The sequence below is a fragment of the Lissotriton vulgaris genome, chromosome 7, assembly GCF_964263255.1.
Source record: "Lissotriton vulgaris chromosome 7, aLisVul1.2, whole genome shotgun sequence".
NCBI lineage: Eukaryota > Metazoa > Chordata > Amphibia > Caudata > Salamandridae > Lissotriton > Lissotriton vulgaris.
In genome coordinates this window covers 1,636,526,695-1,636,543,418 of record NC_141695.1, presented here as the reverse complement: position 1 = coordinate 1,636,543,418, position 16,724 = coordinate 1,636,526,695, and the positions used below count along the sequence as shown (strand labels likewise).

The window sequence follows — 16,724 nt, the reverse complement described above, 5'->3', positions numbered from 1 at the left end:
AAAAATTCATCCAGCACATGAAAATGAGCTTCAGTAGCTTTCATAGGTAACACCTCAATACCAGATATTTGCATGGCAGCCACTTGGTCTTTAGTTCTACAGTTTTGGATTCACTAAACACTATTACTTAGATACACAACCAAGGCGAGAGGCACTGGTGGAACAAAATATACTTTAACAATTGTTTGCATTATCTCACACTTAACATCTTCCCCCACTAGTAAGTGATACCGCTTTAGCATCAATGCACAGATTGTGACTCGTGACACCGCTACAATTGTTTTGCAGCTTGAAGCGCCTCTAAATTCATGTAACTGTGACACTCCCACCTCCCCAGTGGAGGAGGGGAATGGATGGAAAATACAAAAAAACCTGAAGATGGAGACTATGTAATGGGGCATTGTGTGCATATGCTCACAGTTATAGGGAGGTCAGCTTGACTGCATATGTTTGACACTGACCAAAAAAAGTTACTTTTAAATACCGTTTCTGGACCCATCCACTCACTAGTGCTTAGCATGTGAACCTAGATAAACTTCAACTGTCAAAACGTTCCCCAGTCAAGTAACCCATTCCTTACTTCTTATTCCAACTAATTTTCAAAACATAACGGCTCTGCCAGCACAGTAAATGCTTAACCATTTGTGAAGGCAATCTCTTTGGAAATCCGCATTGTTTTACCAAATTAGAATAGAAGGTGGTTATCCTTTGAGGTCTCAACCTGCCATTATATATTAACACCCTTCTCAATGTTTTTATACATTTGTACCACTGCCTACGATTCTTCCTTGTCCCTGATGTTACTTTTAGTTCAGATTCAGAGGGTGCCTGGCAATTAATAAGTTTTCCTTCATCACAAGTCTCACTCAACCTTTAATCCTTTCTATTTCTGGAAACCATTTGTAGTCACTTAAATACAATCAGATAGCGGAAACCCCGCAGATTACTTTAGATTTTTGTATCATGCCACCTGACACATCACGTAGATCTGAACACAATTCATTCTAGGACAATGTGCATTGGGTTTATTATTTATGTCAAGGGACCCATGGTGGGTCATGATGTGAAGTATTTCTACAGTTGTGCTGCGATAGCTGCAAACTACCACCTTGTATTTTGCAGTCTCTAATTCGATTTCTTCACTGTGTACATTAGAAATTGTATATGTACTGATTGGTAAAACATCACATGTGCACATCTTCCAACAATAGATGATTAATTGAAAACGATAATAAAATATGTATGACAATGTATATTGATTATATGGTTTATATTTTTAGCTGAAGGTCAAGTTCCAGCTACTACCAGTATAACCACACTGCCTCCACCTGAAACACCAATACTTACACGATCTTCCGCCCAGATTCCAGTAGCTGCTGTTACAGCGACAACCAGTGCTACTTGTACAATTGCTATTCCAATTGCAGTAACGAGTAGCCCTGTGCGAAAGCAGAGGCCACTTCTGCCGAAAGAAAATGTAATTGGGTTATCTACCGCTCCACGAGCAGTGTGGAATTCATCAGGTAAATTTCAAACATCCTCTCAGAAATGGCACATGCAGAAAGTTCAGCGGCAACAGCAGCAACAACAGACTCAACAGTCACCAACTTCAGTAGCATCCCCAACATCTACACCAACAACGACTGCAGTAACAACAGCAACAACGGCACCAGCAATGACTGCAGCGCCCACAACAGCAACACCCACAACAGCAGCACTCACAACCGCAGCACCAACAATGGTTTCAGCACCAGCAACGCCAACAACACCAACGTCAGTACCATCTACACAGTCCTCTCCAGGAACAAGATATCAAACAAGGCAGGCTGTAAAAGGTATGGGCTTTATTCTCTGATTGCTGTTTTTGTTTTGTATTTTCTGTATGCATTGCAAAATTATTGTAACATTCTTGATAGTCTTGGAGAACTGCAAAATAGCTCATGTGACATTTTGGAAAAAATGGCAAGATGCTAATAAATGGCAGTGACATCTTTGGCATGGGAGGGCTGGAGAGCAACACGTATGACCATTATTTAAAAGTTGTTATGTAATAGAGTACACAAATTAATGTTTTTTAGGACTTTCCTAGGCAGCGCATGCGCTGTCTCTTTGAGACATGCTGTATCCACCTTGTGGGCTTGCAGCCCGCCCATTGCTTTTGATTAGTTTCTTCGTGTGTCCTTCCAAAAAGCTTGATTCTATTTGGGTAATCTGTTTTGTGTCCCTCCTTGTGTCTTGCTCCCTGTCACAGAGCAGTGGCCTATTACTTGTATCCTTTCACTTTTGTCAATTTTAGTTTGTGTATGCACACTATTTCTTTCATTTCTTTGAGGCCGTGCTTTGGGAAGGGACCCTTTTTGTTACTTTGTAGTGTTGATGCTCCTAGCACCGTTTCTGTAAACAGCCCTATAAATCTTGTACTTATCTCATCATATTTACTGTTTTCCAAGGACGTCCGTTTTGTCCACCTGCCCCCTCCCTCAGCTCCGCTTGCCCCCTCTGTTGTCGGTCTCTCTTTCAGTCTCCTCCCCTCTGAGTCCCGCTTTAGCTTGCTGTCCCCTTGTTACAACTGCTTCTAATGAAGAGCTACACACACACTTGAGACCACCAATCATCACACATAGGCACAAACCATTACCAATAAATATCACAACCATATATGCAAACCCAAAACTTTACATCTATGTATTTTATAAAAGGAACCGTTAGTGTAGAGTCTTGTGGCTACTTTGCGCATTCCAAAAGTTAACATTCAGGAGCAAGGAAAGCAGTTGTGCAAGTAGTCTACTTCATCATCTTCGCGCTGCACATGACTGAAGGTCGCTGAAAGGTTGCGCAGAGACTATGCTGCAAGACGTGATATACAGACATTGATTCACACTTTTACGTCAAACTGCATCAGCAATACTCCACATCCTAAGGCAAGTGTTCAAACCGTACAGGGACTGGTGCAAATAGATGTTTGTTGCATACCCTCTCAAAGTATGTTTATGGTGCCTAGGATCAAAACACAATTCCAGGGCCTGCTAAGACTGTGCCCATATCAATCTGAAGACCGTACAGTACCTCCAGGCAAAACTGAATGTTGCCAAACATTGAACACTCCAAGCCCGTACCAGTTGAAGTAGAAAGGAAGCTCTTGTTTCCGCTCCTGAAGTTGTTCCTATCGCAGCGAGCATTGCTGTCAAATTTTTCGGGTAAGCGCAAGAAAAAGCATGAGATTACAGTGGGAATCTGCCCCTTCCTGTCACTTTCCCTCTGGAGAAAGCTCGAGATCGTCAGTGTGCACTCTGTCTCTCGCCCATTCTCCATTAGAGCTGATTCTGAGCCTATTCACCAATATTCCCAGAATTTCTGGGTCCGTCAGTGATGATGCAGCATGTGAAGGCCCTTAGGTAGGCCATGATGTGCATTTTCATCACTTGAATGCTTCTTTCTAGCGTGCCCTCGGGCCCTGCAGATCCGCAGAGGCCTTCAGGTAGATTTCCACCTTAGGGTCCACCCATTTGTTCCCCTTGAAACCCCTTCGGGTTCAGCACTGGTTATGGTGCAGTCTTCAGTTGTGGCGTCAACCTCTCCAATGAAACCCTTCACATTGCCGAACAATTGCAACTCATTGTGCTTTCTGGCTGAGCAGAAGCCACCTAAACTGAGGTCGCACCCTGATCCCACTAGAGCTCAGCCAGCCAACAACCTTTCAGATTCAGAATCCCTGCTTTGCCCATGCGGTAGTCCCTAGTCTTTTCACAGTCTTTTCTATACTGATTCAGACATTGATAGTTTTGATAAAGGGGAAGATTTTGTTCAGAATAGGATGGGGAAAGCTGGTACTACAAGATGTCAGTGGCCTGGATAAGTTTTCCAGGTACTCGCCTCATTCCTGCTCCCTGCCCTGCCACTGAAGAAAGCACCTTCTTCGGTGTCTTTAAGTGGAGAGCAATGGAGGTAATAGATCTACAGCTACCTATTATGGATGTGAAGACTCCAGCCTAATCAAGCCTCTACAGAAGCTCTAACAACATTTAAGGAGGCCCTCATGGATATCCTCTTGGCCACCTAGGTGAAACCCTGTTTTGGACCACCAGTCAATAGGTAGGTCGTTCAACTTCATCGTCCAGCACCAGGCAACCCTTACTTACTTACATAACATCCTTCGCCAGAGAGATTTGTGATGCAGATATCCAGCAATAAGGTATATCCCAACACCATCCCCACCAACCTCGCCTGATTGTGAGTCTAAGAGAACCGAGACATTGGAAGTGTTCTCTTTCCTCCACAAGTCTTCCTTTGCGATCACTAAACACCAGCTGTCTTCTAGGCTGCTACTCCTGTCCCCAATGGGAAACGGTGATCCAAGTTTTACCAGCTGTCCCGGTGACCTAGGGGAATCCCCAAACCCAAGCTATCCAGGTGGCATCAACACAGCTAAATGTGTAATTCACTCTGTTTTGGACATGGCTGACTGCTTAGGTTGTGCAATGGATCTGAGAATGGCACTTAGGTGCTATGCCTCAGTGTGGTTTACGGGCTTCTTGGCTGCATTGCGACAATTGCATTGGCTGCTGATTCATGAAAGAATCAAGTTTAAAATCTTGTGCATGGCACACAAGTCGATCTGGAACGACGGCCCCAAGATTCTTCTTCCCCTGTTCCGTTTACATCAATCTCTCAGATCCCTTAGGTCCAATCAGCGTAATCTGCTGGTTGTACCTAGGGTGAAGCGAGCCCGAATGGGTGGTCGCCAGCTCTCTTTCCTAGCAGCCAAATACTGGAACAACCTCCCTGACAACATCAGGTTTGAAAGTAACCATCTCACCTTCAGGAAGAGATTAAAGACACTTCTGTTATAGTGAATGTCTCGCTCAGCCCCGTGGTCTAACAGCGCTGGGATGCCCTAGGGTAGCCATGCGCTATAGAAATGAGTATTCATTCATTCTTGCCCAGGCACCTTTTATAGGCATGCCATTTGATAGCGCTCCCCTTTTCGGGGACAAATCAGGTTTAGCACTGGAATAGTCTAAGAAACCCAGGGCCACAGCATGTTCTTTGGGTCTGTCTACCCACACCAGTCAATTTTACAAGCACTTTCACTCCCTCCTTAGCTATAGCAGAGGTTTTCATTTTCGTCCATGCCAGACCCATCGTCAGTCCAGCAAGCTTTTCAGCCTATTCATGGTTGAGGTTGCGATTCACAAAGACCGCATCCAAGGCATCAGGAACACATTCAACTCACTCTCCTGTCCTTCCAGCAACCACAGCCACAAAACTGCTTTAGTGTTTTCTTTACTGCACACAGCCACCCTTTTGGAGGCAGGATCTGTTATTTTCTCTAGTGGTGGCAAGTCATCACCTCTGGCAAGTGGGTCTTCCAAATTATACATCGGGGCTACACCCTTTAATTTCTTTCCACCATGCCACTCCTTCCGCCACCATCAGGGCAACTGATGGACAAACACCAGTTTGTCTTGCAGCAGGAAGTGCAGGCCCTTTTGGCCAAAGGGACCATGTAGATGGTTCGGATGTAAAACTGGATGTTATACTTAAAATGGACTTCCTAATTTAAATTTTAGCACTCAACTCCTTCCTGCAGAAAGATGAACTCTAGATGTTCATGCTAGCACATGTCCTGGAAGCTCAATTCCCCAGACGCTGGAAAGATGATTATTTCCATATCCTAGTCGTGCAGGCGCTAACTATCGTTCAGAGAGGCCCAAAAGCATTTCAGTTTGCAGTCCGCCCTTTTGGCCTCACTAGTGCCCCACAAGTGTTTACTAAAGTGCTGACAGTGGTCACAGCATACCTTTAGAAGATGGGAATACCAATGTTCCCCTACCTCGAAGACTGGTTGTTGAAGGCGGTCTTGCCCTAGGCAGTCATTAACCACCTCCAGATAATGGCGAACATCCTAACATCATTTGGTTATGTATCAATATGCAGAAGTCATACATGACTCCTTCTCAGACACTCTGTTTGTCTGAACCATTCTGAACATGGCATTGTTTTGTCCCTTTTCCCTGGACCTGAAAGTCCACAGCATTCGGTCTATGATGAGCCTCTGTTCTAAACCTAAATGCGGGTGACTGAGCTTATTGAGATTCCTTGCCTCTCACATTCCAAGGTGTCATATGCTAGAGGCATATGCAGTCTCTGCAACGGGATCTAAGGTGACTTTCAAAATGATATCCAGATTGCACAGGAGACTGCAAAAGATCTGCAATGGTGGCTGCTGGACTGCAATTAGGTCTCCTTGCCCCAACCGGAATTGACAGTGTTGACGGATGCATCGCTTCTGGGTTGGGGAGGCCATCTGGGAGAAGTGGAGATCAGAGACCTGCTGGAGTTGAGGGTGATTCACTTGGCATTGAAGGCTTTCCAGCCCACCATCAGAGAAAAGCTGGTAAAGCGGCTCACAGACAACACCACCACCATGTGGCACTGCTACAAACAGGGTGGGGTGGGTTCCTGGGTCCCATGCCAAGAGGCTCTATGCCTCTGGAAGTGGCTGGACTGCGAGGGATTTTCTGATAGTGAACCAGTTTGCTGAATCAGGGCATGCAAACTCAGCCACTGGCGCTTAGCAGACCCCAAATGTCAGTTCTACTCAGAGGTGGCTTAGAGCATTTTTCCATCTGTAGGAAAAGCACTGGCTCAGTCTTTGCGGCCCTGCCAAGAATGTGCAATGTCAGCACTTGTGCGCATTGGAGTTCCCAGGGAGACTCTCTCTTGGAGACTTGCTCCCCTAGAGGAGGGCTTGGACTCCTGCATGTGTTTCTGTCGCTACCTCCCCTGTCCTGACTTCTGAAGATCAGGAACGACTGAGCAAAGTCATTCTTGTGTCACCGTAGTGTGCCAGGAGAGGGTGGTACCCAGGAATCCTGTGCATGAGCAATTGTCCTCCAATCAAGCTGCTGCTTCGGGTAGAACTTCAGTTGCAGCAGCAGGGCAGGGTACTGTACCCGGGCCTGCACAATATGCATCTCCATGTTTTAGTGGCACAGTTGACCTCATTAGACACTATTCCTGAGGTTGATGATGTCTTCTTGGCGGTAAGCCATCTCTTTACAAAATCTGTGCACGCCAATCATGGGCACAAATTTGTGCTTGGTGCTGGCACCCGTCAGCTCGATCCATTGCAGGTCACCTTGTCTTGTCTGACTTTGTTTGTTTTGTCCCTGTCCCATCAAGGACCTGATTTGGGCTTTGTTATAGGCTATTCGCACTGTCAGCTTTGCAGTTTCCAGGTCAGCCTTCTTTGTTTAAATCACCCATTGTGATGAAATTTGTGAAAGGTTTGCAGCAATCTCCAGTATTGGGCTATCTTTCATAGATTCATATGCTTATCATTCCCCTAAGTCGAAGTGGGAGTCCCACAGTACCATAGTAAAGCAGTATGTATTGTATCCGTATCATCTATCTATCTATCTATACTAATATAATAAAGAGAGAGCCCAAACCTTTGAGGCGGGTAATCTCAGGATCCACAGCACCAATCACAACACCCAATACAGCGTTGGAAAGGGCAGTTGCAGCAGAAGGACATAGGCTATGCAGACGCCCACCATTTACATTTAAAAGGTAAAAGAACCGTGCCAGCAAAGTAGTCCCTCGTGGGCGTGTCTGCGTTGTGCTGTGCGCGTGTGCTGGGGGCGTGACAAACGCTGGGGGCGTGTGGTACGTTCCGCCCTTCATGCCATGTCTCATATCGTGTGCTGTGGGCGTGTGCGGGCGTGGGATTACGGGGAAAAAAAGCGTGCGTTGTGCTCAATATTTCATTGTTTTTTCTTCCCAGGTTCTGTACATTCCAGATCCGGGTGTCTACCCTGCTCCCTTTAAATACCCCTGTACCCCATAATCATAACCCACCCGTACTCCTTAAAATACCCCAACACCCTTAAACACTAACCCATCTTAACCCTATAAATATACCCTGTACCCCAAAACCCAAACCTATCCCTAAACCCTAAAAATACCCCTGTACCCCAAAACCCAAACCTAGCCCTGAACCCTAAAAATAACCCTGTACCCCAAAACCCAAACCAACTCCTGAACCCTAAAATACCCCTGTACCCCCAAACCTAGCCCTGAACCCTTAAAATACCCCTATACCCCAAAACCCAAAGCTACCATTGAACCCTAAAAATACCCCTGTACCCCAAAATCCAAACCTAGCCCTGAACCATAAAAATAATCCTGTACCCCAAAACCCAAACCTACCCCATAACCCTAAAATATCCCTGTACCCCAAAACCCAAACCTAGCCCTGAACCCTAAAAATACCCCTGTACCCCAAAACCCAAACCTAGCCCTGAACCCTTAAAATACCCCTGTACCCCAAAACCCAAACCTATCCCTAAACCCTAAAACTACCCCTGTACCCCATAACCCAAAACTATATCTGAACCCTTAAAAAAAAAACACCCCAAAACATATACCTCAGTACCCCAAAACATATACCCCTATACCCATACTTACCTTATCCAAACATTTTAAAAAAAAACATGCTTTTACCATTCATGCATTTACAACGAATTTCGTTGTAAATGTATGGGTGGTAAAAGCATATAAAATGTAATGCCATGCGTTATAATGGCATTGCGGAGTAATGGTACTTTCGTAATGAAAGTATGCGGAAAGAAAGTTGCGGAAAAATGGGTGTTTACCCTCCCCCGGTAAGTACATTGGTGGCAGGGCGGCCCACATCTCCAGCAACATACTCATATTTTTTCACCACCGATTTGAAAAATGCACAGGTCTCTCTCATTGATGGCCAGCACCGACATACACTTTTAGACACACCTCCCGCCACAAGTTCTAGAATTGCGAACTTTAGAACTGGGGAGCTACGTTCGAATCTCGGCATCAGCTCAACATCCTGTGATTCCAGGCAAATCGCTTTGTCTTCCTGTGCCTACCACAAATGAATGTGTTCTTCTGTAATGTAAATTGTGCTCATGCCATGTTGTCGAGTTCGCGCTATATAATATTTCAAGAAAAATAAAGTAGGGAAACTCGAGTTCACACACTACTGAACGCGCACTCTTAAGTGCATCAGCAGTGCACTGTGAATCGGAGCGTTTCACAGGCCTGTCACAGATCAGAAATGCTATCAAAACAAAATCCTACAAAACAATATACTACTGGCCGGCAGCAATTCATACCCGGACAACGTCGGGACGGGCTGCTAGTAGGCTATAATTCCAATGCAAAGTCAGCTTAATTGCCTATTTCCTTTTAGAAAAGGACCAAACCTGAGCAATGACCAATCGGGCGACGGCACCCTTAGTACGCTCCTAACAGTGGCATCGTCCCTCAGGTTTTCACTGCACGTCATGTGTGAGGGAGTCTCCCTGAGCTCTGCTCAGTTATACAGATTTGGTGTTTTCCAAATTGCAAAAATAACAGTTGATGGACAGAATACAGAACAATGTCATACATTCACCCCGGTACAGAGATCTGGGCCTAAATCCATCGTTTTTTTGCACTCCACACCAACCCAGTTCAGACATGGCCATATGCAAATCAGCCTTGACCCTGTGCCTCATGGGAACAGTCCAGCCCGAACTGCCAAGCCATGTCTTTCCTGGACTGGAATCAAGCATCCTAGGACCGGTTTCTGGCTATCAGCCGTCTTCAGCCAGGATAGCTTGACTCCAGTGGTGTGGAGAGCATGGGACTCATGTCTGAGCATACCTATCCCACTCGGCGTGACAAATGCAAAAATAACAGTTGGACAGAATGCAGAGCAATGTCATACATTCACCCCAGTACAGAGATCTGGGCCTAAATCCATCGTTTTTTTGCACTCCATGCCACTCCAGTTCAGACATGGCCATATGCAAATCAGCCTTGACCCTGTGCCTCATGGGAACAGTCCAGCCCGAACTGCCAAGCCATGTCTTTCCTGGACCGGAATCTATCTGACTGATAGCCAGAAACCGGTCCTAGGATGCTTGATTTCGGTCCAGGATTTGTCATACAAATCAGTCCTGGCCTGTATGTTTTATGTATGTATTGCCACGAAATCTCTGCAGGAGATGTCCGTAGTGCCACTGCAGCGTTGCGTTGGTACAGTGATCTTTGTCCAGATGGTGCATACCCTTGCACACTAGCCTCCCTGCCCCTCTGTTTCACGGGGTAGGTAGGACATTGTAATTAATGTGATGTGATGTGTTGAGCTTTTGATTTGTCTATCAACCTGTAAAAGACGTTCAAAGGCATTTTTGAAAAAGGTCTCTTTAGGACTGGTCTAAAGAGATCCATGAAGCTTTGGCGGAGATCTTTGCACATCTGTAAGACTAAGGAGGGCAGTGAAGGCAGAGTTCTCTCTGGGAGAAAGAATCCAAGTCTTCGCAGCCTTCTCCATCCTTCCAAGAGGTGGAACTCATGGCCACCCACTGGAAACTCCCACCAGAGCCATGCTCCTCATCTGACCTGCTCTTGAACTATGCAGGATCCATCTGTTCCCAGCCTGACGGAATCCTACTCCGCAATGCCCCACTGGGAGAACGGATTGGAGGGTGAGGCAGAGCATCTTCCTAGGGCTGACATTTGTTTCGCACCCTGTCTTATCTCACAGAAAATTCTGGTACAGGAACACTGACTGCTGGGCCGTCCGCTTATCCGCCCAGCATGTGATTTCCCAGTCCTGACTTACTGCCTGCCGGGCCATAGCTAAACATTAATGCCCCAGTCCTGCTTCTAGGAGGATTTTTCTAGTTTTCTCGCCCCCCCCCCCCCCCCCCTAATGTGACATAGTCGCTCCATTATGCAAGATATTCGTTCTTTAAGTAGACACTTTTACTGTTGGAATCTGAACGCGGTAGTCGAATCAGAAATGAAACTCGTGTTGTTCCTGTATATCAATGTACTTCCTGTTCCTAGTGTTCCTCAGACCTTGCGACTAATTCAAATTACTACCGTCAAAGGTAGGCAACCAGAGCCGCCCTAAGCCCTACCTACCTCCATCCATCCCCACTATAAACTGTCGGGGTGTTTCGGTTTGATGCACCCTTCGCACTAGGCCCGAAAAGAATGCAGACCCTGTTTCTGGTCTAGATTTTATGATCGAGACACGCTTCCGGTGTTTAGACGACGGGCGCTTTGTTTTGGTTTCGTTGCTCTTGGCTGACCTCTAGTGGCGCGCACGGTGAGTTGCGGCCAGCGTGGTTTGAAGTCCTAATCGACTGGTTTTAAAAATGCCTGAATGACTGGATAAACTGTCTTATTTGTGGCTCCCTCAAAAAGAAATTAGACAACACAAAAAGAAACGGCTGCTCTTAGTACCCCATGTTCTTTTGGGAGCTGCTTTTCCCTTTTTGAGAAAAGGTACGTGCCTTGCTGTTACTGTTTGGATACAGAGCGAGTTAAGATGGCTGTCGATAAAACAATAATAATTAAAAATAAGAAGGCTTGCCTACACCCACGAATGAAGAATTTAAGTTTGAGAACATTTTCTTTTTCGACTGTCTTGTTTTGGAGAGAAAGGTAAATTAGAAGGGGCAAACATACATATGAGAATTTGTTCCTGTCAAATTAAGGCGAATCAACACATTGTCAGTTGAAGTTCCTGCCTCATACGGCTATACCATGATATACATATAATGCGTGACATTGATTAATGTAAAATTAAACTTGCTTGAAGTACCCTGCTATAATGTAACATACGCACCCATAAAACCTAATAAACTTTGTATTGAAAAAAATAGAGTAGAATGGGCAAACATAATAAGGATGGAAATGAAATAAAAACATTATATTTTTGTTAAAAATTGAATTTTCCTAAAAAAGGCGCAGCTGCCCTACATCGTGATTTTCAATGCTCCTGAATTACAATGGTTTTTGCTAAATCACTATTTTCCACATTTTGGCTTTTCATGTAGTGATGATGAAAACCGTTAGTTTACATTTTTTTAAAGTGAAACATCTCCATCCAAGTGTGCATAAAAAAATTGACATTTTGTAAAAATAACTTGTACAAGAAATAATAATTATGGGTTCCTTCTGAAATGGCACTGCATCATAAATTACATAAAAGATAAAACATTTGACAAAAAATTATTATAGCGTGCTTTAAGGTGCATGCAAATTGCTTAAATGCCCTGCCAACATTACCCGCGGTGAAATGCTGTGTTTTTAATATTTTAAGAATAACCTTATTTGGCATGACTAGTTCATTCAGTAAGTTTATTTTAAAGATCACACCTAAGGGCATCATTTCACAACCATCTGTATAAATTGTGGGCACGCTAGGCCCATGGCAAGACCGAAGGTGGAAGAAGAAAATGGTAAAGTTTTAGGTTCTTTGATTGTTTAATTATTCTAATTGTTCGTATGCATCATTTTTTAATGGGTTTCCAATTTTAATACAAATTCATTCTGAAATCTGACGTTTGTGCCTCTCATGGAACATGACAGTATATTTAGAACGATCGTGGGAAGTTAGAATGTGTGGTGGTGAAGGTGACCAATATAAGGAACAAGTCCTTCTTAGGGTGTGACGAATTGTAGCTGGTGTTTTTACAAAGACTGCTGCAATAAATCCGAAAAAATACCTTTTTGCCAATGCTTTCTTAAATGCTGACACAGATTCCTAAGTTTCTTAGCACTATAAGATACCGAAATACTTACAATCCCCTAGCTAAAATTTAAGCATTGAGACAATAAATATTGAAAAGCCATGTTTTCATTTGTTTAAAAAGTGAAGCCATCACTACGGAGAGTGACAAGCTTTGAGTTATATTTTTTGGTTGCCTGCATTTACCCAGATCTCGCAAGTCTGGAATTTGCTGTACATAATTTCGACTTGAGCTGAAGATCTCCACTCTTATGTAGGTTGATCTTCAAGGTAGGTAGAAGCCAGAAAGTGGGGGTGCCGAAATCGAACTTTATGATCCTCTTCACCCTATCATCTATACCTCTGTGTCAGGAAATTGACAACGGAAGTCCAAAATCTTTTCCATGTCTATTTCTCTTTCGTTTTTTTTTTTTCCGAGAAGGACTCATGGAGTTGTCAGACTGTTATTGAGTATGAAGTTTTGCGTGAAAGAGATTTTCTTTTAGTTATTTCTCATTCTGGACCGGTGACAGCTGTACTATTTAAAATTAATTCTATCTGAAAGAAACCGGTTAGTATTAGATTCCTTACCTTAGAATATCCCCAGGCGTCAGACTGTATCAGGAAACTTTTGCGTAGCAGTACCCTTGCGCGTCTGTAGGCGTCGTCTGCGGCTCCGCGTCCGTCGTCCGAGTCATTGGCGCCCGGATGAAGTCGCCGGAGTGCTTAGACGCCGCACTCGCGCGCTTACGTCAGTTCTTATACACAGCTTTTCCGTGTCAGAAACGCAGAGCCATGATAAAAACGAACACCGGTGCCATGAAACTAGGGCCCTGTAAGGGGATGACCTTAACCCTAGATATCGGTTTGCAGAAACGGGGAGGATGGGTGGGGCGGTAAGGAATCTAATACAAACTACTGTTTCTTAATATCGTTACCGAAGGTAAGTAACTTGTGCATCTGAAAGAAACAGGTTAGTATTAGATTCCTTACCTTAGAATAGATACCCCAGCAATACCACCCCCGGTGGTGGGTCTGTGAACCAATGATCACACCAGAAAGTCCTGGAGAATGGAATGGCCAAAAAAGCCATCTCTCCGGACTTGGCTGTCTAGGCTTAGTGTCCCTGCAATTTTAGCTTGCAGCGTTTCAGTGCTCCTCATTATGCCCTACAGCCAGTTTTTAATAGCAACCATTACGTGAACCTTTGTAGCCCAACAGGAAAGTAATCAACTAATTTGATGCAACTTTTTTCCTGCTTAGTGTGTGCTCATCAATACAAGATGTTTGATACCATACATCCCTATTTTCAGTGAAGCCATCGTGTAGCTGGGGAACTCGTTTTCACAAGTGTCTAGCACATGTGCTCAATATGGCTTCCCTGTTCACTTGTTCCGGACAGCAATAGAGGTGGACCAGCACTGGGGCATATCTGCTCATGCTGTTATGCCTGTTATGTGTCTGTGGGCATGGCACGTCGTGTTGTGTTCCCTGTCATGTTTTCACTTTTGTGTTCACAAAGACAAGCTACCTGCAGTGGCAGATTGTAGGTGTTTGGTGAAGGGCTCTTTAGGGTGGCACAGTTCGTGCTGCAGCCCTTACGGACCGTCTTTGGCCTCCTTGCCCTAGTTACCAGGGGTACCGCTTACTAGGGACCTACAAGGAGTGCCAACGTTATTGCCAATTGAGTTACAATTGTACAGTGTTTGGGAAAGAGATTTGGCTCTGGGGACCTGGTTAGCCGGGACCCAGTGCACTTTCAGTCAAAATCACATCAAATACTGGCATGAAGTGGGGGTGACTATGTCAAAATGGGGCACTTTGCTACAGTTTGCGACTGGTACTGCCTAAAACGTAACACACCCCATCCCAACATCCCACCCTGCAACCATACACTTAACAATTGGTATCTCAACCATCTTGTGGTGGAGGTCCTAGCGTTTTTTCTAAAAGGGTCCGTAGAACAATCTGTCCATCAGCGGGGCAAAGGGCTAAATGGGTTTACTCCTCCTTCCTCATCCCCAAAAAGGACAGCTCCCTCAGGCACTATTTTCGACCTCAGGCTTCTGAACTAGTACATCCTCTCAACACCTCTGTTTGATAACCCCACAGGATGTCATCCCAGTGCTTCAACAAAGTGACTACAGGGTGGCACTAGACCTCAGTGATGCCTAATTCCACGTCTCCATTTATCACGCCCACTGGTGCTACTTAGGCTAAATGGTAAATGACCATCATTATCATTTCAAAATGCTTCCATTAGTGCCCCAAGGATCTTCACCTAGGGGCTGGCATTAAGGAGGGGAGGTATCCATGTTTTTTCCTACCTAGATGATTGGGTGATAAAGAGTGCCTGTAACCGCTAGTGCCTAGCATATACCCATGTTACTACCACTCTCACATTCCATCTGCAATGCGCTATGAATGAAGTAGTCTTAGTTCTTTGCGTACACCTTTCTACCTCTCCCACTCCTTCTGTTTGTGATGCAGAAGATGCAGCATACATCTCAGATACTTGTAGCCCCTACCTGGACCAGACAGCCCCTGTACTTGGCACTTCTCAAGATGTCAGTCTGTCCACACAAGAACCTCCCCAACAGATTTGACCTTCTCAACAGTAACCAAGGTCAGATCAGGCATCAGAACCCCAACCTGCTGAGTCTAGCAAGTTGGCTGCTGAAGTCCTTGAGTTTGGCTACCTGCATCTTCCTACGAGAGTCTTGCAAGCCTACCACACAAGCCTGCTGTGTTGCAGAATGATAGAGATGTGTCCATTACTGCGTCTTAAAACACTGGAACCCGTGTAAACCTGCCGTCCAGGACTTCTTATGCTACTTGCTTTATCTCCAAAAGTGAGGCCTGGCCTACCCTGTAATATGTTTACATTTAGCGGCCATAGTTAACTAAATACAAAACAGGGAATACTGCTCCTTTTCTGCATACTTGTTAAAGCATTTGTGAAGTCCTCAAAAGGGTCAATCCTCCCAGGGTTCCCCTGCTCGATATGGAATCTTAACATAGTGCTCACCAGCCTCATGGGACCCCCCCCTTTGAGCCGTTACCCTCTTGCCCTCCCTGGTACTTCTCCTGGAAAGTGGCCTTTCTTGTGCTCATAACCTTTTTTAGACTTATTAGTGAGCTACCAAAAACCCTTCATTCAGCTTCACCATGATAGGGTAGTACTCCTAACTAACCCTAAATTCCTCTCCACCAAACCATAGATCTTCCAACCTTTTTCCCCACAATCAGACTCGCTAGCAGAGAGCCCTACCCTTATATGTAAAATGCGCTCTCATGTATTGCATTGATAGAACCAAGCACTTTCTCAAATTAGACCAGTTGTTTATAGCTTTTGCAAAACCTCATAAAGGCCACCCTATATCCAATACAGGCATTGACTGGTGGATAGTCACCTGCATTCAGAATTGCTATCACAAATCTAAAGTAACGCTCCTTGTCACACTTTGAGTGCACTCTACATGCAAGCGAGCAGCGACCATGGCATTTTTGGAAGGAAAAGCTGTCACTTGGCCAATACCACACTCCTTCCCTAAAGACTATCACCACAGTGACGTTGACGACAGCAACATAGATGACGCCATCTAAATTATCATTGGTGCCTTTTCCGTTGACGAAAGTACAGTCAATGACACAAGTGCCCTCTTCGACAGCTCCGTCACCAATGACCCCGTCAGTGACAGCCTCATCGAGAATAATGTTGTCAATGTTAACGATAACAAAGGGATCAAGAATGTTGTTGTCACCATTGACGATATTAAAAGTGGCAAAGACTTTCCACATCCCAGAACACACTTCTCCCTTGAAAGTGTCTCCTCTCCCTCCAAGCCACCTTTTGGACGTGGAAGAGTCAGATGACGACGGCCCATTTGGGACAGCCCACAGCCCCTCAGAACTCCACATGACTTACTAGGATGAGGAAGACCAATATTACCAAAAATATTATGAGCCACAAACAAGATATTCAGAGAAACCCAGACATCAGGGAGAGCATTTCCAACTGTATGGCTGCTCTCCTTCGCAAGAAGATGTAGTACAAGTGCCTCTATCATTATTGCAAGGCCTGCAGGGAATGCACCAGGATTGCCAAAAGAGATTTCCGGAGATAGCAAGGGTACTATCACCAGTGCAGTTCAGTGCACCACTTCCATCA

General features: G+C 44.9%; 1 protein-coding gene across 4 annotated transcripts in view; it reads left to right on the top strand.

Moving 5' to 3' along the window:
* The window catches only part of ZMYND8 (zinc finger MYND-type containing 8), a 417,579-nt gene that overhangs the window by 289,390 nt on the left and 111,465 nt on the right, over positions 1–16,724 (top strand). For all 4 annotated transcript variants that reach the window (XM_086932602.1, XM_086932601.1, XM_086932600.1 and 1 more), the window contains one exon: positions 1,281–1,835. In XM_086932602.1, coding sequence (XP_086788728.1) covers positions 1,281–1,835 — 555 coding nt within the window. The remainder of the gene's footprint in view (positions 1–1,280; positions 1,836–16,724) is intronic.